General features: G+C 58.4%; 2 protein-coding genes across 16 annotated transcripts in view; one reads left to right on the forward strand and one right to left on the reverse strand.

Moving 5' to 3' along the window:
- Positions 1 to 7,325, forward strand: part of BTBD9 (BTB domain containing 9) — a 410,681-nt gene extending 403,356 nt beyond the window's left edge. For all 4 annotated transcript variants that reach the window (XM_072833183.1, XM_072833185.1, XM_072833188.1 and 1 more), the window contains 2 exons: positions 3,781 to 4,004; positions 4,559 to 7,325. In XM_072833183.1, coding sequence (XP_072689284.1) covers positions 3,781 to 3,975 — 195 coding nt within the window. In that variant the 3' untranslated portion in view covers positions 3,976 to 4,004; positions 4,559 to 7,325. The remainder of the gene's footprint in view (positions 1 to 3,780; positions 4,005 to 4,558) is intronic.
- A 12,077-nt stretch (positions 7,326 to 19,402) lies between these two features.
- ZFAND3 (zinc finger AN1-type containing 3) overlaps positions 19,403 to 22,183 on the reverse strand; it is a 324,488-nt gene continuing 321,707 nt past the window's right edge. For all 12 annotated transcript variants that reach the window (XM_072833199.1, XM_072833190.1, XM_072833193.1 and 9 more), the window contains one exon: positions 19,403 to 21,786. In XM_072833199.1, the coding sequence (XP_072689300.1) occupies positions 21,632 to 21,786 (155 nt within the window). In that variant the 3' untranslated portion in view covers positions 19,403 to 21,631. The remainder of the gene's footprint in view (positions 21,787 to 22,183) is intronic.

The following is a 22,183-nucleotide window of genomic DNA, read 5'->3' on the forward strand; positions in this document are numbered from 1 at the left end:
CATTTGTAAAACTGCTTTTCCACTTAGAATCGTCACCACACTGTTTGTGACTTAATAAAATTAGCTGTTTCCTGTGTGTTGCCTTTGATTCTGGCAGAGCCTGCTCGGCTCTCTGGAGATGCTCAGGGAACCCACATTAAAGTTCATTGGTAAAAAAATAAATAAATAAAAATTAAGTTCATTGGTCCTTCAGTGACACCCTTGGGTCCCAGACTGAAGCTCAGCTCGGAGGGGGCCCATCTCTCCTGTCTGGTCACCTGTATGCCCACCCCGGGGCCACAGGGCAGTGCCATCAGGCAGCTGGCAGCTGGAAAAACTTAAAACCTTAAAAAACTTAAAGAATGTTAAACTGGTGGAGAATGGATTAATAGCTGCCACTTAGAGGCCGTTTGGATTTGCCCTGTATGGTACAAGTCAGAGCTGATGGCCCAGACCGTTTAAAATCATAAAAGGCCCTCCCATAGGGCTGTGGACAGGTGAGTACCTGCAGATGGGCCCAAACAGGGGGATTTACTCTAACTGGCAGGGAGGATGAGAAGAAAGGAAAAGGAAGGAGGGACAGATGCTGCGAGGCCCCCAGGAGCACCATGGCGAGAGCAGGCCCAGTCTGAGCTGTGAAGAGAGAGATCTGCTCCCTCTAAGAGACCAGCTCTGCCCCTGTGAACACGGCGGACCTGGAGATGCATGGCCTCCATTAGTGTTCGTATTAGAGTTTGAGATGTGAAATTTGAAACAGCAGTGGATAAATGAATTAAGTGGGAACATGGAGAAAATAGTGATGCAGGAAGGTAAGCACAGAATTTATATTTTGACTATAATCTTGCAGTTGATACTTGTCTTCTCTGTGCACCTGATTCTGCAGTAGGTCATGTGTGTGCACGCACGTGTGTATGTGTGCACAGTGCATGTACACGCACGTGCTCAGCCGTGGAGGACATCGAGCCCTCGGATGAAGGAGGGACTGTTCCCTGCCCACCCCCCTCCCCGCCCCAGCTCTCCCTTGGGAAGAGTAGCAGGGGCCCACCAGCCCTGCCCTGCGTCCTGCCCACCCCTGGAGTGTCAGCGCCTTAGCCACTGCACACAGGCCCTTATCCAGAAGAGACTCCCCAGACGTGGGCACACCAGATGCTGAGTGGCTCCGGTCCAGCCAACAGGTCCACGGAAAGAAAGGGTGGAACCCTACCACGAGGGAGCAGGAGGGGTGGGGGCGCTGTCATTCTCCTGGAAGCACTGGGTGGCCAGGGAAGAGCCAGCAGTGTGTCCCACCCTTGTGGGCTGGGAGCATGCCATGCCCCCGTGTCACCCGGCCTGTCCTTCGTGGCTGTTGCACGGGCTCCAGGCATGCACTCCATGTCCGTACCAAAGTTTAGTGACACCCTTACAGGTCTCACCATCTTACTTCTTTAGCAGAAGGCTGGGGACAACAGGGAGAGAGCCTGGGGAGGAGGTCGTACTGTTAGGGGAGCCAGGGCCCTCGCAGGTGTTTGTTGGGACTCTGGCCTCCCCCCGAAAATCCCCTGGCACATCACCAGCCCAGTACCCCAGTGTGTGTAGGACCATTGCGCCATGGGGCCCCTCAGAAAGTAGAACTCACCCCTATGCCCCATTCCAGCTGACCCTCTGCCGCTGGCTGCCACTGCCTCCTGCTTGGATCCAGCCCTCCTCGGACCCCTCAGTTTCCCCAGTGAGTCTGTGCAGCCCTTCCTGCGCTGCCTCTCCCCCCACCTCCACCTGGGCTCCAGCTCCTGTGCCAGCTCATCTCAGTCTGGGCCCCCTCCTGGATTTGTCCCACTTTGCTGAACTTCACCTCCAACAGGTAGCCAAGGTTGATGCCGTGAGGCATCAACTCCTCCTGGACCACAGCCCCTCCCTTCCTCCTCACAGGCCTCTGTGACCTGCGGCCCAGAGCGCTCAGCCCTTGCCCTGGACAACACCGTTGGCCCTGAGTTGACCCCACTGTCCTCCATCTCCAGGCCACCCTGCCCCTGGTGACCAGACCAGTCTGTCCAAACACCTGGCACCTCATCACCAGCGCGCACACTTTGGAGGGCCTTTGTTGTTGGATCTGACGTACAAGCCCAGCCCTGTGGGAAGCGGTGTTCATGGGACGAGCAGGTCATGGAATGTTCTCCCCAGACACCTCGCCAGCCTCACCAACCCGGGTCTTTCCTTCAACACTGGGCCTTCTCTTCCTGAGGGTCTTCAGCAGTGTTACTCCGCTTGCCCGAAACACTTCTAACCCCCAAATGCCCCTCTGTCCTCCAGGCCCTGCCTGTTAACTTAAAAGCACTCTCTTGAGGGCTTAGAATCTCCTCTGAGGACAGACAGCAGCAGGGGCCTTCAAACATTTTTTTTGCTTATCTCCTAAAAGAACTTTGGGAAAAAGTACAATAACCCTTTGAACATGTAAGGTTGAAAAGGAAAATATTAAGTTGAAATACAATTATTTTTATAAATAGGAGGTAAAAAAAAACATAGGATGGAAGATGAGGAACCAATTACTAGAAGTAAATATTTAATGACACGATTCACTAAAATAGATTTTAACCAACTCCCTGAATAAGGCACAGCAAATCTGTAGTCATCGTGCAAGACTTTTACTCATGGGCTTTAGCCAGTGTATCTTGAAAATGTTTAAATTCTGGAAAAGTCTCAATTATGTTCAAAAAATCACCTGAGTCCCGATTACCCATCAGTTCTGAATTCTGAACATCTGACGGGCGGAGCCCCGCTCTCATGGGGCCCAGGAGGTGCGAGGGCCCCTCGCTGAGGCCAGGTGACTGCTGTGCTCTCCTTCCGTGGGGGTGGGGAGGGTGTTGTGAATTCAGTCATGTGTGCAGGCAGTTTTAGGAAATATAGGGGTTGAGGATCTGGAAATTCATTCCCTGAAAACCGCCAGCACGCCCTTGGAAAGTGGATCTGCGTACCCACACCAAAAACCACGGTGCAGAGGATGGGGTTCTTCCCCTTTAGAGTTCGGGGCAGGCAGTGTTGGTAGAGAAAGGAATATCCGGGTGTGCCAGGGAGGGTAGGGCGGCTGCCCTAGAGGCCCGCCTCCCACAGACTTCCTGGCCGTCGCCAGTCCCCCCAGCTCACACACCAGCGGTGACCTGTTTCACAGCCGCGTGTCAGGCTCACACCCGCACACACCGCATGCTGTGAATTCTCAGGGCCAGGCAGGCCTCCCCCTGGTTTGCTGAGCACAGAGCACCCAGGCTTAGCCAGCTCCGCCTGGCTCCTGCGGCCGGCCTCCACCCTCCGCGGAGGGCCTTCCTTCCAGACTGGCCCCAGCGTGTCGGAGCTGTTCCCTCCCCCAGGGCACAGGAGACGCCTGACAGGGGGACTCGATCTGACCCTGGGAGATGGGCCCTGGTCCTCCCACAGGGGGTTGACGCCCTGCTCACTTTATGTTTAAATACCGACTTTAGTGAAATCTAACCCACAGCCCGAACAACTCACCCATTTGCAGCGTAGACGCAGGGGTTTTTATGTGCAGCTGTCACCCCAGTCAAGCCCTGGTGACTCTTAACCCGACTGCCAGAGGCAGGGATTCATCAATTAATTACAAGAGCGCTCCTGTGACAAAAGGAACCCGAAATGGAGTAATCCAGAGAGGACATTTTCTAGGAGGCCGTGTTACTGCCTGTAACCCACAGACCCTCAGCCCATTTGCCTCTGTCCCAACTGAGACAGGTGCACCAGCCTCTCGCCGCCGCCCCGGGGCCGCCGGCCCAGAAGGACACCCGCCATCGCTCACGGGCCTTTGCTCTCTCTCGCCAGGTGTTCCACTGTGTCCACTTTGAGTGTCCGGAGCAGCAGAGCAGCCATAAGGAGGACAGCAGCGAGGAGTCGGGGCCAGGGGAGCCTGGCCCGGGTCCGCAGCTCGACCCCCACGCCCTGCAGGCCCCCAGCGGCAGCTCCCTGCCTTCCAGCCCCGGCTCCGCCTCTCGCTCCCCCAACCGGCAGCACCAGTAAAGGGCCCCCAGGCCCCATTGAGGGCAGAGGCAAGGACTGGTGCCCACCCCCACCCCCACCCCCCGGCCAGGAGGGATCTCTGTTGACTGCCCCTGACCCCTCCAGGGAGGAGCAGAGCCCGCTGCAAAAAGGGACACACAACAGGCGTTCTCCCAAGGACAGAAAGGGGGCTGCTTTGTTCTCCTCAATTTGTTCAAATCAGGCTGGTCTCCAGGGGGAGAAAATGGGTCTTCAAACTTCATCAAGTCCACCATTAACACCCTACCTCTCTAATGTCACTGGGGCAAGGGGGACAGAGGGAAGCGGTAGATGGGTGGTGTCGGAATTCCTACAAAGCACAGCGCAGCAGGGGCGCGTGCAGGGCAGGGGGTGGCCTCTGCTCCCCGGAGGCACCCGAAGGCAGTGGGTTTCTGTAGAGTGCTGACTTTCCTGGAACACATTGCCGTGGGAACTGATTTTTTAAAAATTTCTTTTAGTTATTGTCCATTTGCTGAATCATAGGTGTTCCAGATCGTCTTTTGCACTGCTTAAACAGCACATCCCTTGTTTTCATCCCTCTTGATGCTGTAATTTCCCTCCTTAGTTTTGAGCGGTTAAGCCTGGGGTGGAGCAGAGAAGCACTGCCCACGTCTCCCGTCTCCCGAGTGAAGCACAGACGCAGCTCATCACGGCCCCTGGTCTGACAGGGAAAATCCTCCGAGGAAGTTCAGCAAAATACACAATGAGCAAATCAATCCAATGACACTGGAGTTAATGATCGCTCGAATTCCTGAGTTATTAACCTGTCATTCCTGAGACGCATCCAGCCTTTGAGCTTGGGAGGCTGACAAAGAAGGAGTTGCTAAGCCACCTGCTAATTTCAGGGTCCGAAGTATGTAAATGTGTATATAAGTGTCAGCGCGGTGGCCGAGCGGGGGTCGGGGTTGGGGACAGGGAACTGCGCCTTTGCGGCAGGTTGAGGCTGTTGGGTGGCGCTGCTGTGCCTCCCCCGCAGGACGTACTGCACACCCGGGGTTTAGAACAAAAAGCAGTTCTCGGAAGCTTTTGTCCTCGTCCTCAACGGAGTGGGCCTCCCGACTGCGGTGGCCGAGCCAGCCCTGTCGCGCCTCCTACACAGTGGTTTCCAGTTGGGCGCCGACCACCCTGCGTAACCCGCTCGGCCTCTGCCTGCTTGTCCTCTCCTCACCCTGGGGCCCACCCAGTGGCCTGGCTGGGCACCGCGGACCTCGGGGCCCCCAGATGCAGGCCCGGGGCCTCTGCACACCCTGTGATCCCCTTGGAGGAGGGTGGACTTACCCGGACTTCCGTCTTGGGGTCTTGAACACACACTGGTTGTGGGCAGACACAGAGTCACTGGGTCGACTTACTAAATGCTTTCCCCAGTGTGACCTGGTCTCGAGTGATCTATCGATATGGGAAGGGTAGGGGGCATCGGGCCACCTGACTAAACAGTCTGTTTGAACACGGCGTGGAGGGACAGGGGGGGTTGGGGAAGAGGAGCCACAGAGCCAGCTGCCCCTTCCCCACCTTGTGGGGAGTCCCTGGAGCCCCTGAGGGGTACCAGGCATGTCACAGGAGGAGGGTGGCTCCCACAACCCCGTGTGACGCTGGTGACAGCACCAGTCTCCGGTGGTAGGTCAGCGTGGAGAATCGCTGTCCCCTCGCACGCACTTCCTTGGGCGGCATTGGCACTACCTGGTGGGGAGCAGCAGGTGCCAGGGAGCCAGCGGGGCCTGAGCTCAGGCGTTCGCCGCGTATCCACTCGCTAGAAGGCTTGCTTCCTAGACCTCGGAGCCCCGCATCCAGAGAGGAGTCCTGGGGCTCGGAGGCGGTCGCTGCTGGCTTGGGAAGAGACAGCGGGCTGGTGGGGACCCGGATGGTTCCCACGCTCCATCTCCAGACTGGGGGGCCCGCACCCCCACAGCGCACATCGCCTTGGGCCACGGGTTTGGCAGCAGCTCGGCGTCCCCCCGAAGAGGCACACGCCCACCCCTGGGTGCTGCCTGGCCAGCAGCCTGCTGCCCCCCCCCCCCCCCCCCCGCAGATCTCCTTCAGCATCTGCACCTTCCACGCATGCCCCAGGTCTGGCTCCGCAGACAAGGGAAGGAGGGGGGAGAGGGGGCAGAGCTGCCAGCACAGGGCGGCAGGGAGGCTGGGGCAGCGCCTCCTTCCCCTCCCCACCCCGCCCCCAGCGCGCCCCTCGGCTGGCCGCCCCCAGGTCTCCTGGCCCTGAGCAGAGGCCTTGCCCCGTGGAAGCCCCTCTGGGCCCCAGGCAGACGTCGACGAAGCTCGACTCAGCAGAAGCCGCTCTGGTCTACCTCCTGTTCCCAGGCCGGCGGGCTCCGCCCTCTGTGTGCGCCTTCTGAAGGGGGGTGAGGCGCCAGGGCTGCTGGGTGGCCCCGCAGATACTGACATAGGCAGAGCGAAGCATGGGTCTCCAGGAGCGAGGGATGAGTGGGCCGCCAGTGGCCTGGCATCCCCGCAACCCTGGCTGGCCCTGTGGAGGACGCCTCCCTGCAGCCGACCAGGCCAGAATGGCCCCAAACCTGGAAGAGGCCAATGGAGCTAAATGGGAGTGCAGGTGAGAGGCCTGGCCTGCAGCCAGAAGGAGTCCCCGATGCCCACGGAGTCCTCGTCCCAGCGGAGGGTGGGGGCTGACGCCCCTGCGAAGTGTGGGGAAGGACACACGGCCAAGTCATGAGGGGGCCAGGGCAGATGAGGGACTCCGCCCTCTGAGGTGCAGCCTGGGTGCTACTGGTGTGAGGAGAGGTCAGCTGAGGTCTGGCCTCCGTGGGGACAGACGGGGAGCTCGTGGCCCGAGGCCCTTGACTGTGATGCTCCCCAGTTACCCTGAAACGACACCTTTGTGACCATCGCCCAGGTCAAGAAATAGGATGCCAGAACCGCCCCCCGCCCTTCACTGCAGATCGTGATTTGGGGGAGAGTGAAAATAAACGGCACTGGGGCTTGTGGGGAGAGCCTCCGCCTCTGGCAGCTGCTGGGTGGGCCAGTTGGGGTGACCCCGAGCGCACCAGTGGGCCTGTGTCCAGTGCATGTGTGCCCGGGGCTGGCGGGGCTGGGGCATGGCGGTCTCAAAGACAGGGTTGCCGCCGAGCACTTTGGATCTGAAACGGGTAATTGGATGACAACGTGCACCCCACCCGTACACAGATGCTTGTTTACCCGTATTCTCAGTGCTTTTTCTGTTTTACTTCTGACTTTAGTTAGAACTACGAGCCCGTGATGAATGTGGGACTCTTCTCAATTGCTCTTTAAATTGTCACTTTTTAATCTTATTAAATGAAGTGTCGATTCCTGACAAATACATTAAAAGTGTTTTATTCCTAGAAGAGTTGGGAAAAGAAATTATTTTCAGCAAGAGTGGGATGTGTTTGTTAGACTGATTCCTTGGTCCCCCCCCCAAAAAAAATGAGTTTTTGAATTGTGCAAAAAATTGCTCAGTAGTTACGCTGTCACTCCAATTGTCAAATCACTGTGCAGACAGCGCCAACCCAGTCAACTTCACCTTTTTTTCCCCAAGAAGATAACAAAATTGTAATCACTTATTTTTTCTAGAGACTCAGAAGAAAAAAAAGTATAATCTGTAATAAAAAGCGGAGCGTCCTGTGTGCCAAGGTCACTTGGTGATAGAGGGAGCACACCCCATTGCAGGCTTCAATTAAGAGACTTCCTTTGGACGAGGAAGAAAGGTGTCAAAAGAGGAAAAAAACTAAATGTGTCTCCTTCCAGGAGTTTCTCCTCGTTCGCGCACTCTGTGGCATTACCACTGAGTCCTGCCTCCTGTGCAGGTGGCGGGTTCCTGCGGACGCGGCCGAGTCGGGGAGCCGCGGCGCGGGGTGGCCGTGGCCGCCGTGGGCCGTGGCTGTGGCGGGCGTAGGCCGAGCTCCATGTATTTCTGCCGCCACAGCCATGGCTTGTGTGTCTGGCCCGACGACAGCTCCAGCGGGAGTTCAGGCTCATTAGTGGCCCTAGGAATTTAAGATGCAGCTCCTGGCTCTGTGCCACCCTGGTTTTTATAATATTAAATTAGAAGTCGTCCCGGTGCCTGCTGTTTGCTCAGGAGTTTCTGGAAAAGAGGAAGGGAATGGTTAGACAGCATGTGGGGCAACCAGGGCGCCCTGTTTCTGCCCCTCGAGGTCAGCCTAATGGCTGGGCAGGATTCCGGAGCCCCGGTGGTGTGAGAGAAAGCCTGTGGGCAGGGCGGGGGGACGCGCGGTTGGAGGATAGACCCGTTCCCCTGTCCTCAGCCCTGCTACCCCTGGGCAGTGTCCTGGGGAGCAGGCAGGACTGTGCCTCTGCTGGTTTCCATCCGACTGGCCGGAGGGGCCGTGCGCCTCGTGCCTCTGCGGACGTGGGCAGCTGCCCAATGACCTTGGACCCCCCAGCAACCACCCCACGTCCCTCCAGGCAGGGCTTCCCATGGATGGAAGTGAGCTGGGACCTGCTCCATCGCAGGGCTGGAGCAGGTGCACGGACAAGCTCCCTCCGCCACACGCTTGGGATACCACTGGTCTCTTAAATTACTTGTTAAAAAATATTAGTAATCAGGGATCCCTGGGTGGCGCAGCGGTTTGGCGCCTGCCTTTGGCCCAGGGCGCGATCCTGGAGACCCGGGATCGAATCCCACGTCGGGCTCCCGGTGCATGGAGCCTGCTTCTCCCTCTGCCTGTGTCTCTGCCTCTCTCTCTCTCTGTGACTATCATAAATAAATAAAAATTTAAAAAAAATAAAAAAAATAAAAAATAAAAAATATTAGTAATCATGCCCATGGAAGAACATTCCAATCTAGCAGAAAGGACAGAGGTGCCCTCCCCGTCATCTGGCCTGAGTCCCCCTTGACCCGGGGCCAGGTCGTTTCCGCTGGGACAGGAAAGTCAGTCCCCTGCTCCCCCGCCCCTCAGCCCTCCTTCCCAACACCCTGGCCTCTCCCTGGCAAAAGCCAGACTGTGAGGGGGGCCCTCCTATCTCATCAGGTTAGTTTTTTTTTTTTTAAGAGTTAAAATATTCCCCAAGGGGCTTCACAGCCTAAAGATTCACAATCATCCACCTATAATTTATGATAAATGTCTCGAGCATTTACCATTTGCATCCCGAGTATTTATAGCTCTGGGCCGGGAGCGGGGGAGGAGGAGGCCTCCACCTGCCTCCACCATCGTCTCCTGCTCGGCTGGGGCAGCTGAAGAGTGCCACCCCCGGAGCCCGGGGCAGTGGCTCCATCCCGTCCAGGTGAGAGGTGCCCGCTCTGTGCGGAAGGTGGTGCGACCCTGAGCAGAGGGCGCAGAGGGGGCCTGCGCTCCGCGGCTTGGGTCTCCACGGATGCCCCGGCCCCCTGGGCCCCCTGGTACGGTCCATCCCTCCATCCCCAAATATGCTCGTCCTGTCAGAGGAGCACCGGGGTGTGTGGCCCACTCGGGTACAGATGGGCCCAGCCTGGCCACAGTGGCCACACATCTGCCCGGGGCCTTAGGGGCAAGCTGGTCCTCGCGTGGCAGCTCCGGCCCCAGGGTCCGGGTTACCCTGCACCCACACCTCGTACCTGGGCCTCCAAGCTCTTTCCTCCAAGACCAGCCCCCAGGCCGGGGTGGGGGGGCACCTCATCTTCAGTGCTCCACCATGGCTGGGCTAGGTGCTGTCGGCCACATCTGTGCAGCCTGCGGGCCCAGCCTCTCCTCGCCTCGCTCCCCCACAGTGCAGCTCAGCTGCTAGAGCCCCCTCTGAGAGGCAGCGGCCACTCCGCACAGCCCTCAGACATCTCCCCATAGCCAAGGTCCTGAGGCCACCCCTGCTCCAGCACCCGGGAAAGCTCAAGGTGAGGAGGGCCTTGGGCTCAGCCTGCGAGCAGTGTGCAGAGTGGGGGACGGGCACCTCGGGGCTGCTGTGGGGCTTGACCCCGAGCTACTGTGGCCAAGTCCCCAGAGAGCATGGACCTCCTCCACCTTGGGGGTTGCACCCCATTCTCTGTCTCCCCGCAGCTCAATGGCAAGACTGTGGGTGCCCTGGCCCCCCGCCCGTAGCTTGCTCTCGTTCAGCCGGCGGCCCCTGCATGGGAGGGCCCTGCCTTGCAGCTGGGCTGGCACCTGCAGACAGGTGAGGGGCAGGGGTGGGGGTGATGGCCTGGGGGGGTGGGAGGCGGGGCCGGTGCAAGGTCCTGGGGAGGCGGGGCTGGTCTGCATGCGCTTCACCGCCCAGCTGCGGCTGCCCGACCGGAGGCCTCCATGGGGAGCAGGCCAGTGTGGGGGGCGCGGTGCTGCGGCAGCAGACGGCCTAGGGGTGTGTGGGCAGGATGGGGGGGTGCGGTTGGGTGTCATCACGGTGTTCCTGTAACTGGCACGAGTGACCGGCCAGGAGGGATGGCCCCGGAGCCCCCAGCGGGTAGAGCCTGGGGGGCACGAAGGGGCAGCAGAGGAGCCCCGAAGGCCTGGTGGGGACAGGCCTGGGGGACGGCGGGTCAGTGTGTCAGGTGCCCTGAGGGTTCAAGAAGAGCCGCGGGCTGAGGTGTGAGGGGACTCGGGGCACCCGGTCCAGGTGGGGTCTGGCGTGGGGGCTGCCCGTCTCGGAGACTGTCCCCGAGGCCGGCTGTGAGCTCATGTGGGGCTCCTGGGATCCCCAGCTGCCTTTGCCCATGTTTCCAGCCCTCCCCACGCTCTTCCTGCGTCTCCCTGAGCGTCGGCCCGGGCTTGGAGCAGCCTTCGCCGGCCGCGGCCCCTGCGGGCTGTTCGCCCTTGGACAAGATTTTCCCGCCCGCGACCATCGGCTGCCCCCCGGGACCTGTGCCCAGGACACACCTGCCCCGACTCGGAGGGCCAGCCCCTCCGAAGTGGTCCGCGTCCTCAGGCCCTCCACCCGCTGGGACTGCCAACGTTCCAGCATATTCTTCTTGTTTCATCTATTTGGGTGGCAACAATCTCGCCCTTGGGACTCAGAGCGCAGACGGGAGTCGAGCGCGGCCAGCGGTCCGTCCGCACGTGCAGTGACGGGCAAGGAGCACACGCTGCCCTCCCTCCCTCCCTCCCTCTCAGCTGTGACCTTTGACCCAAAGAGTTTGCAACAAAAATATCCAGAGTGGAAAGTAAGGAGGCGGTGCCAAGACACCCAGGAAATGGGGAAAGGGGAGCAACAGAGGGGTTGGTTGCCTAAAGCCACAGCGACTTGGCCTTTACACACAAACACGATGTGGGACACGCGGAGCACACGAGTGTCCTCAGACACATTCGGTGCTTCAGAGAGTGGCTGCATCTCTGCCCGCGCATCCTGGGGGCCCCCTCCCCCCGGACCCACCCAGCACCCAGCTCTCCTCCCCAGGGCAGCAGGGTCCCCACCCAACAGGGGAGCTGCCGGTGTCCACAGCGCCCAGAGGATGAACTCTGCGGGCGACAGGCCCTGGGACGGGCCCCGGTGCAGCAGGTGCAGCGACGGCCGCTGCTCTGGCGTCCCCGCCATCCGACTGGCCTGGAGCAGGGGCCCTTTCCGGGGCCCTGTCTGCAGTTTTCTCACTCCAGAAAGAGTTGTTAAGGCCACATGGTCATCAGGCGCATCTGCCCCAAGCCTCGGCCCCTCAGGCCGCTGCTGTCCCTGGCACTCGTGGTCATGCCTCCCGGTGCCCCCTGGAGGGGGGGCTCTTCAAGGCACCTTGAGCCGCGGTGGCTCGTGAGCTCCTCCTCCTGGGGATGCGATCCTTCGTGGGGTGCGTGGGCCCTGGGGCAAACCGCTGACTTTGGGCGGCCGTGGTGGGAAACCGCAGCAGGTGAACTTGGGGATAGGACCCCGAGCTCGGCGGCCCTTTGTGGGACTGGGAGACACGGTCAACAGCGCTCCAGACCTGTTGCCCTTTCCTTCCTTAACAGGACTCCTGCAGAGTTCAGTGTCCCATCCTTACCCACGCTTTCCCCAGTGACAGGCTCTGGCCACGGAGTCACCTTTCTCTTACTTTTTGAAACCTGGTTGTCTCTAACCCTGGTTAGTGCCCTTCCAGCCCTTTCCTCACCACAAGCAGCTCTAAAAGGACGAGCTCGTCTGTCCTGGGGCCCTGGCCCCCCACGTCCGGGTCCTCCACCTGCTCGGGCCTCCAGGGAGGCGCAGCTCCTGTCTTGTGTCCTGCATCTCCCCCACGACAGTGCTCTGCTACCCAGGAAGGGGCTGGGTTCGCTGACACGCTGCCAGCGACCTCGAGGCATCATGGGGTACACGCCTCCCTACCTATGTCGCCCACCTCGTCGCTCCTAAGTCGCTGTCATCCCCACCTCACAGGCGCTGGGGCATCTGACCAGGGCCGGGTTGGCATCTGGAGCATTATTAAACGGTGTGTCCCTCCGTCCCCATCAAAGGGACCACCCCGGCAAGGGGCTGCTACACCAACACCCGAAAGCCAGGTGTCCTCAGCAGGTTTACCTGGGGTTCCCCCCGACGGCCGCTCAAGTTCAGCGGTTTGCCGGGGGTACCCCCGCACACCCCCCAGAGTCACACCCCCGAGGAGGAGGAGGTGCTCGCAAGTGGTCTCTGTGGAATCTACCAGATGCCCATGAAGAAAAGCACACTTGGTCATCTGTCACATACTGTTGCTAAACGTCTATAGGTTCCAAAGTTTAAAGGGCAAGATGTTTGTGGGGAAATCCACCCACTATTTTAAAGTTGTCTCTACACCCTGTGTGGGGCTCGAACTCACAACCCCGTGAATAAAGCGTTGCATGTTCCACCAACCCAGCCAGGCGCCCCTTTTTAATTTGCAAATTGAAAGATGTTATTAGCTGGGGCACAGCCAGTTTTGAAAATTAGTGCTCGATGGTTACAAACATTCATTCTTTGTGCCTTTTTTTAATGTATATTTTTTTATTGGAGTTCAATTTGCCAACATACAGCATATCACCCAGTGCTCATCCCGTCAAGTGCCCCCCTCAGCGCCCGTCACCCAGTCACCCCAACCCCCCACCCACCTCCCCTTCCACCACCCCTTGTTGGTTTCCCAGAGTCAGGAGTCTCTCCTTTCTGTCGTCCTCTCTGATATTTCCCACTCATTTCCTCTCCTTTCCCCTATAATCCCTCTGTTTATATTCCCCGAATGAATGAGACCACATGATGTTTGTCCTTCTCGGACTGACTCCCTTCACTCAGCATAACCCCCCCGCCCAGGTCCATCCGCGTCGAGGCCAATGCCCCGTTGTAGACCCAGACGGTGTCCTTGAGCCTTCCTGCAGCGGGGCAGGATGCTGTGCGTTGTGGCGGTGGCTCAACCCAGCTGCGCCCTGTGACAGCCTCAGGAGCTCTGACGAACACTCATGACCGTGCCCATCTGTGACATCCTGGTTGACCTGGGCGTGGGGATTTTTTAAAAGCTCCACAGAAGATTCTAAAGGAGCTATGTCTGAGGCCTACTGGGCGAGTGTGTGGGATGGAGAAATTTTCCACATTCCCCAGCGAAGGAGGGGCCAGAGGGAGGCGGTGCGTTGGCAGAGGCCCAGCCACAGAAGAACCGTGTCCTGCCTGTCGGGCCAGGGCTGCCATACGCTGCGGCCGGGGCTGAGCCGGTGGAGGGGTCCCCGAGGCCACCAGGGCCGCTGGCATCACACACTCTGCTCCTGACTACACCGGGCATCCTGCCACCCTAACCCCCAACAGCTCTCCGGTCCAGTGCCCTCCACCATCCTTGCCCAGCACAGCCACCTCTGAGGCCTAGTGCCACCCTCCAAGAACCTGGCTGGCTGAACCCACTGGCAGTCGTGATGCCTTGGGGGCCGGGAGCTCCCTGCAGTCATCGGACATCGCCTGTTCACATCACATTACTGCAGACCAACCATCCCAGGACCTAGTGGACCGAAAACGACATTTATTTTGCACACAGATCTGCAGTTTGGCCAGGGCTCAGTGGTGAGAGCCATCTCCGCTCCACCTGGTGTCATGTGGGTTAGCACGGAAGCTGTGGCAGGTCATCCGAAGAGCCCGCTCACTCCCCACAAACCCGGCAAGTGCCCTGGGGACCCAGACAGCTGGGCCCCCTGGCTTCTCTCTCAGTATGGGCTCTCCATGTGCTCTCTCCAGTACGAGGCTCCAGAGTAGCCAGATCTTTTTTTTTTTTCAATTGAGGTGAGATTCATATAACATGAAATACACCATTTTAAATAATTCAGTGGCACTGAGTGTGTTTCCAGTGTTGTGCAAACAGCACCTCTGTCTGGGTCCAGAACATTTGTTATTACCCCAAAAGATGCACACCCACTAAGCCATCAGCCCCCATTCTCCCCATGACCCTACTGACCACCGTCTGGATTTGCCCATCCTGACACTTCCCTTAAATGGAATCCTATAACATGTCATCTTCTGTGACTGGATTGTTGCGCTCGGCATAATGTTTCTGAAGTTTGTCCATAGCCTGGCATGTGCATTTGCTTTCTTTTTGTGGCCAAACTGTAGGACTCCACCGCATTGTGTTTATCCACTCATCCCCTGGTGGCCACCCGGGCTGCATCCACCTTTTGGCTATTCTGAGCAGAGCCGCAGTGAACACGTATGTGTGCATACACTTGAAGACCTACGTTCAAGTCTTTTCAGTGGATTCCAAGGAGCAGAATTGCTGGCATATGGTAATCCCTTGGAAATTTTTGAGAAGCCGCCGCACAGTTTTCTACAGTGGCCACCTCGCTGTACATTCCCACTGGCAATGTGCAGGAGGCCCCATCTTTTCCACAGTTGCCAACACTTACTTTCCTTTTTTTTTTTTTTTTAAGATTTTATTTATTTATTCATAGAGACAGAGAGAGAGAGGCAGAGGGAGAAGCAGGCTCCATGTGGGGAGCCCGATGCAGGACTCGATCCCAGGTCCCCAGGACCACACCCCAGGCTGCAGGCGGCGCCAAACCGCTGTGCCACCGGGGCTGCCCTACTTTCCATTTTTTGATCATCACTGTCCTGGTGACGTGACTCCCGTGTCAGCCCAGGCTCCTGGAGCACAGGTGCGAGAGCGAGCCCGACTGACGTCCTATCCTGTGCCATTCAGAGCTCACCTGGAGCCAGGGATGGCTCCTGCCGTATGCTAAGCATTAGAGAAGCAAGTCGCCAAAGCCAGCACACGCTCAAGGGGAAGGGCTCTGCTTTTTGATGGGAGGCGTGCCAAAGAATTCAGGGACCCATTTGAAGTCACAGTATCGTCATGACACTTCTCATCCGGTGCCTCTCAAAGTGCCAGTCTGTGCCAGGATAGAGGAGCAGGAACCAGCACACGGCCCCCTCATGAGGTCTGTCAGCTGGCCCAAGTGGGTGCTTAGCTACTTAACCGACTTACCTTCAGACTTGAGCTCCTCATCTCAGCCTGTGACACACGTGACACAGGGAAAGGCTGTGGGCACCCGGGCATCCTGCTGCCCCCCTCCCCTGACGCTCATGCTGGGAACTGACTGACCATTTAAGGCCTTCAACTCTTGCCCTCCTTTTATGAGGCCCCCTTTAGGAAAAAGCATAAAAAATATGACTACAAAATTAGGTTCAAAGATGAAGAATTAGAAATCACAGCAAATCACCCACTTCTCAAAGTTGACACACACCCAGACATCGAAAACGCTGGAAAACCAGCACAAACATTTCAGCAACTGTGGGACGCGTCTGTGAGGCCTGGGTCCTGCACCGCCAGGCTGCGCACTCGTCACCCTCCTGGGGAGAGCCGTTTGCGGACTCCGTGTCAGAACAGAAGGACGCCTCCTTCCTCTAGCACGGCCGGCCAAACTTCCAATTACTGGTACGTTGGAGAAGTTTCCTTCATCTTCACAACTCACCCTGGCAGGGGCGTAAGTTTTTAGAACTACTGCCACATGTGGGGAAACTACAGTCCGGGGTGTTTCCTGGGGCAGCGGGAGGATTCCAGGAGCCTCCGGAACTCCCCCGCCTCGCACGGTGGCATCTGCACCTGGGCGCCGCCGGGGACCTTCCGCAAGAGCAGGGGCACCTTCCGCAAGAGCAGGCCTCCCGCGGGCGCAGGCGGGAGAAGCGTCTTCCCCTGGGCTTGCACACCCGCCACTGCGCTCGCTGCAGACCCTTCGAGGGCCGTCTCCCCTCCAGGCCTCCGGGCTTCGAGCCGCGACGCGGGCGGTCGTCGGGCGGGCAGCAGGGAGCGACCAAGACCACCCAGCTCCGAGGCGACGGCACACACGCGACGCTGTCCCACTCCCCCAAGCTGAATCCCCCCAAGTCCACTGCACCTCGGCATCCCCAACCTGCCGGTCGCCTCGGTGTGGCCCAGCGGGAGGCGGCGTGACGGGCGCTTTAGCCGGGCTTCAGGTAGCTCAACTCTGGCAAGTTTCATAAGGTCGGACGGCCTGGGTGAGTGAGGGGCCTCGGGCTACGAACCCGTTTCCCCGCAGGTGCTTCTGCTCGCTCCTCTCTCCCTTCCTCCACCCTTGCCCGGCTCCGGCCCCTTCCCCCGACGACCGGGGCAGGACCCCCCTGGCCTGCTGCTGCTGGCCCCCGCCGGCAGGAGCCCCCCGTGCCCCGTGCCCCCTCCCTCCGTGACCGCCGCGTGCCGACGACCTCCAGCCAGGGCCTCTCGGCCGCGCCAGAGCCGCGGGTCCCGCGTCCCCCCTTGTCCCCGGAGGCCGGCGCACACCTCAGCTGAGTCCACGGAGCCGGCCGCCGCGTGGCCCCACCCGGCCCACCTCAACCGCACGTCCATCCTTCCGTGGGGCCCAAGCGGCCCCCCGCGGCCCCGCCTCAGTGAAGCCCAGCCTGACCGCTGGCCCAGCCCTTCGCCACCGCCACCGCCACCGCCACCTGCCGCCGCTCCCTCCCTCCGAGGCCCACGGCCGACCACGGTCCCCAAGGCACCTCAGAGAGGAGCCCACGTCTCAGACACCTCCCCTGCGCTCTTGGATCACACGTTCGTTCCCTTAGGCCGCCCGCCGCGGGCAGTACTTCCGGACAGCACTGCGTCCAGCGGGGCCCCGGTGTTGCCGGAGGAGCCCCCACGGCCAGGGCTCCCGAGGTGCGTGTCAGGAGCATCTGCCTTTGGGCCCCGTGTCTGGTGACTTCCCCTTTCCTTCTGGGCCTGGGGTCCCGCGGAGTCCTCCTGGGCCGGGTCCCCCACCGCCTCCTGCCTGACCCGTGGCCTTCCTGCTTCCAGAGCCTGCCGCAGCCCTGGCCCCCCGGCACGTCCACCTGCCTCCCGCCCCTGGGAGGACAGCACGGGCTGCCAGACAATGGCAGGCTGGGAGCGGAGCTCTAGGAACCAGTGGCCCAGCTTGGCCTCCCGAGTCGGTGGACCCCACAAGGGGTCGTGCATGAACCCCATTACCCACGGGCATGAAACCTGAGTCCCCGGTTTGGGGCACATGTCACTTGCCAACAGCTGTATTGCCCCCAAACCCACGAGACGAGGCCCCAGGCCCAGCGGCTTCATGTGAGCCCACGGGCTGCTTGCCCCTTCCAGCCTGGCCCTCCCGCAATCCGAGGGCGTGCTATCGGGTTGATTTCGTAGGCGGTTTGCTGAAGCCCCCCAGGGTCCTCACCCCCTTGCTCCTGGCTTGCTGTCCAGTAACTGATTAGAAACACCTTCATACGTGAACCCGGGCAACAGGATGCAGCTGATGGGCAATGTCAAGTCCCTGGGGTCTGCCGGGTGTTTCAGGTTATGGGCCCCTGGGACAGCACAACCATAGGTCCGTATCAACTGGAAGCTCCAGGTTGGCCGGGCTAGAAGTAATCTCCAGGTTTTTCCTCAAGTGCTCAGCATACAGGAGGGGCTCAATGAAGTGGGGTAACTTGTCCCAAGGTGTGGTGACAATGAAAAGGCTCTGTGGTAAAAAGTCCTGCGTTGCAACGCACCAGCCACCTGCATCTTTGGAAGCATCTGACCAGGAAAGCAGTGTCCCACTCTGCACCTCCGGGGTCCTAAGCTTCTTGAAATCCTGACTGCCTGGGAGAGGTGGTCCCTTCTGTCATTTTTGAAACTTAAAAAGTCATTATACACGTGTATGGTCACAGAAGTAGTAAGTATGAGGCTGGCTGCATTCCCATCCTCCACTCCCAAAGAAACCCACCAAACTTTTAGCTTTTTCTTCTGCATCTACCTCCACATTCTAGGTAACATGCTTATATTGCTCTTTGGAATTTTCAGTTTTATACACTGTCACTTCCTACTATGAACAGGAAGGACGTAGCCCCATCACACCAGGCGCGTACACCAGGCATGTCGGTTTGTTTGTAATAATCACAGCTGAGTCACATAAGGCCTATGGTTCCTCTTAATTAATACTGTTTGTGTGGCATTAATAAATGGTCTGTTACTTGCTTAATTTTCTGTCTACCTCAGCCTCCTGCCCAAACCCCGGGACAGGGCATGGATCAAGTGTGGAGCTACTCAGCGCTGCCGGACGCTGGCCAGGCCTCACACCTGGCTCCGGGAGCAGACCCTTCGCGGCACTCCTCTGTTTGCAGGCCTCCAATTTGCCTCTGCTTATTCTCTCCTCCCGGAGCCCTCCTTCGGGCAGCTTTGAGAATGGCTGCAAAGGAGATACATTGGTGAGGCTGCTGCAACTTCTCCTGGGTGTCCCCACTGCTCTGGCACCTGCTGCGGTGCTTCCTCTCGGTACACCCCTTTGGAGCAAGAGGGCTCTCGGTCTGCCCTGCCGACCCACCCTCACCCCAGCGGGCTTTCTGCTCCTCACGGCTTCTTCCCACCCTCTTCTTGCTGTCCACTTCTGCTGGCAGAAACCAAGCCTCCTAGATCAGCAGGAGGGATGAGGGGGTGCACTGCGGGCCTGGCGTGTTCCAAGGCCACCAGACTCCTGTGCTCCTTTGCCCGTCTGCCTGTTTGCCTCCACCGTGCCCTTCTCATTTCCTCTGAGGATTTTCCATCATCATTTTCAATGACAACTGTGTGGTCAATACTCTGCCCTAAAGGTGACAAGGTGGGATGCTACTACTCCCCCACCCCCACCCCCAATTTTTTTTTCCCCCAAGTGTCTTTAAACACCTTAGGACGTATTAAATGCGTTCTCTATACCAGAGTTCACACAGATACACATCACGCTCATCTTCCCTTGGGGGCATCTGGCTCTCCAAATGCTGCCCCTCCCAGGCCCCAGACACACCCAAACCATACACGCAGAGGGGCCCTCCCTCAGGGCTGGTGCCCATTTCTTCCCATCCCCCACATGTGTAACCTCCTCGCTGCCAGCAAAGGCCTGGCCTGGTGCACACACCCTTACCCAGGGCCAGGCCCTGTGGCCTCCCAAGGCAAAACCACCCCACAGAAACCAGGGGAGCAGCTCTCTGGCCTGGAACATGACCCCAGAGAATGGAGAGGGACTCTGTGCACAAGAGCCACTGCTCCCCCATCTCTTCCAACTCTGGCTAGGGAGACATTTTACCATTTTCCTGGCTATACAGGTAGCACTTAGGAGAACTGGCAAAACAGAGAAACCCAAACTTTCATACGATTGGTTTAATTTTTTTTTCAGCAGGAGAAAAAAGAATAAAGTTACAAGATTCTTTTAATATTTTCACAATGTTAAAACTAAAACTGAGCTCTAGGCTATGTGTGTAAGTAAATCTAAAACACAAAAGGGTTAAATAAGATCTTCTCTTTTAAAGATACAAGAATTTAAGCTTTCCTTACATTTAACAAACTTCACAGAACAGATACTGCAGGGGAACAAGCCCTCCCCCCACCCCCAGCTCTACCATCAGGACGTGAACATGGGCTACGAGCCCGGTGTGCCACTGGGCTCCCCGGGGAGCCTGCTTCCCATCCCTGCCTCAAAGCAGAGGGTGGGGCCTGAGGAGGGCTGGGAGGGCGTGTGGGGGGCCTCTTCGGGATCAGAGCTTGGCGGGGGGCCTAGGCGGGCCGCCTCACTGAGGATGGCCGTGTACTGGCCAGAGGGCCGTGGCTTGACAACAGTGGTAAACGCGGGCAGACCTGGCCCCTCTGCCCTGGGCTGCCCTAGAGCAAGACACCGGTCTGGGTCCTGAAGCAAGAATAAGGCTGGAGATTTTGCAGCGGATTCCACTCTGGTGGGGGCAGGATGGGAGGAAGAGGTTGGGAAGAGCATGATTTCCTATTTCAGTATTCCGGATCAAAAAACATTTGTAGTTGCAGGTGTTTAGCTGTGAACTGCAGACAGAGTCGAACTGTTTGTTGCGATATAAAAGGGAAAGTTTGCTGGGTTAAACTATTCCAGTAGCCTGTGTGTGGGCAGATCCGAACCGCCTCTGCAGGAGCCTCCGACTCGCACCAGACTGGACCAGATGGGGTCTCCGGCCCACTCAACCCTGTTCAGGCTTTCAAGAGAATCTTAATCCTGTCCACCCTCCCCTCCCCACCTGATGGGTGAGGATTCCCTACCTTGGGTGAACAGGCCCATATACACCCTCCCCACCTGGCCTGAGCCACTTCGGCTACGGACTCCTCTCCGCCTGCACCAAGGAGGCACAGGCTGGGAAATACGCCCTCCCATCCCCACCGCCAGAGCAAACGTCTCTCTCAGAGCTGGGCCATGGCCATGAATCACTGTTCTAGACCGATCAGCCCACGGCCCCTGTGGCACGTGCGGTGCGGCCTCCCCTCCCTACACCTGCTATGTGGTAGAGGCTGTCCCTGGACTGCAGAGCGGCTCAGACCCAAGGGGCTGGGCCACGGCAGTCTCCTCTTGGCCCGCAGAGGGCTGGGCGGGCACCCGCTGGGGGGGCAGAGGCTGCGGGCCACAGCTTCCCAGGGGCTCCCCAGCCCTTCTGCTGATCCCCGTTGGCTAGGAAATGTCTTTTTAAAAACTCCTGATATAGAAATCTAGCTGCAGAGGCCAGTCTGTAGATCCCAGCCGCAGCTGCTGTGCTGTAATTAGCCTTATTTGATCAACTGCCAGACCCCTGCACTTGGCAAGTGGCAAACCAGAGCCAGTGGGGTCAGGGTGCGCCCCTGGTTGCTTCTCCTGACTGTTGGGTCCTGTGTAGAAAAGATGGGTCTCATACATGGACTAGTCTTGGGTGGAGCTAATTTTCAAAGTGAGGTTATCGTTTCTCTTCTCGTGTGATGAGAGAGTTTTTTCATAGCAAGTCAGGTAAAAAAATTTTCCTAAGAACCTGCCCCCCCACCCCCATTTTCCAGCTCTGTGGGAAGGCGAAGCCACCGCCCAGCCCAGCCACGCAGCCAATCTCAACAGCCTCCTGTGGCCAAGGCACGCGGGGCCATCAGGGATCCTGGCTACTGGGACTAAGGATAAGTGAAGAGGTGAAAGGCCGAACGTTAACCAGAGTTTCTGGCAAAGCCATGTGCGTCATGGGAACTTTAACACCAGCTTCTACTCCTCTATTAACTCAGAGTCTCCATCTGGAACACTTTCCGCTTAAGGCTTTTTATAAGTTTGACTCCAGCAGTGACAGGTATGTGTTGTTTTAAATCCACTAGCCATGCTCAAAAAAAAATATTCTTCATGTTTTAATTTTATACAATGGCTAGCAGGCACCTTAGTAACCAGCCAGAAATCAATTTCAACCACCATCAACCCCTAAACTACAGTACCAGGATGGCTGGCTAAAGAAAGGAAACGGACTGGCTGTAGTCTGACGCGTGCCCAGTACAAGGTGTCTGGCTGACTTTGTCCTAAATAAGGCTAACATTAGTGAACTAAGAACAGCGTCATGTGGCGGCCGTGCCTGGCCTTCAGGAGCACCCCTCCCCGATGCGCTGGCAGGAGCGCCCCACTTTCCGGTCCAGTTTCACCATTTTCATGATGGCTTCCTCTCGGCCTCGGCCCATGTGGTCAAACGTACAGTCATGCTGCTCGGGGAGGCGATGTAACATACAGAACACATAACCTGCAATGGTGGGAGAAGCAGAGAAAACAGATGTTAAGACCGTTAAGGTGGCCTCCAAATGCCCAAAGCCCAGCTCTCATTCTGATCTGGAGGATGTGAGGGGCATCTGAAGGAGTGGACCGTGGTCATAGCAGGTGCTCCTGCTGCTGAAGAGAATTGATCACGGTTGCCACCTGCAATGAAGGGGGCTGCACCTTTGCAGCTCCCAGCTCCTCCTTGAGTCAGCCTGAGGGCCTCAGAATGTCCAAGGGTGCCGCTCAGAAGCTGACTCTGCATTCACTGCTGCTCCTGCTTGAGCCCTGAAGGTGGAACCCCACTGCTATGGTGAGACATGCCCCCTTCCCTGGGAGATGAGTGCGTTCTGAGCCCCCTCCCTCCCTACCAAATAGGCAGGAGA

The sequence above is a fragment of the Canis lupus genome, chromosome 7 (genome assembly GCF_048164855.1).
Source record: "Canis lupus baileyi chromosome 7, mCanLup2.hap1, whole genome shotgun sequence".
NCBI lineage: Eukaryota > Metazoa > Chordata > Mammalia > Carnivora > Canidae > Canis > Canis lupus.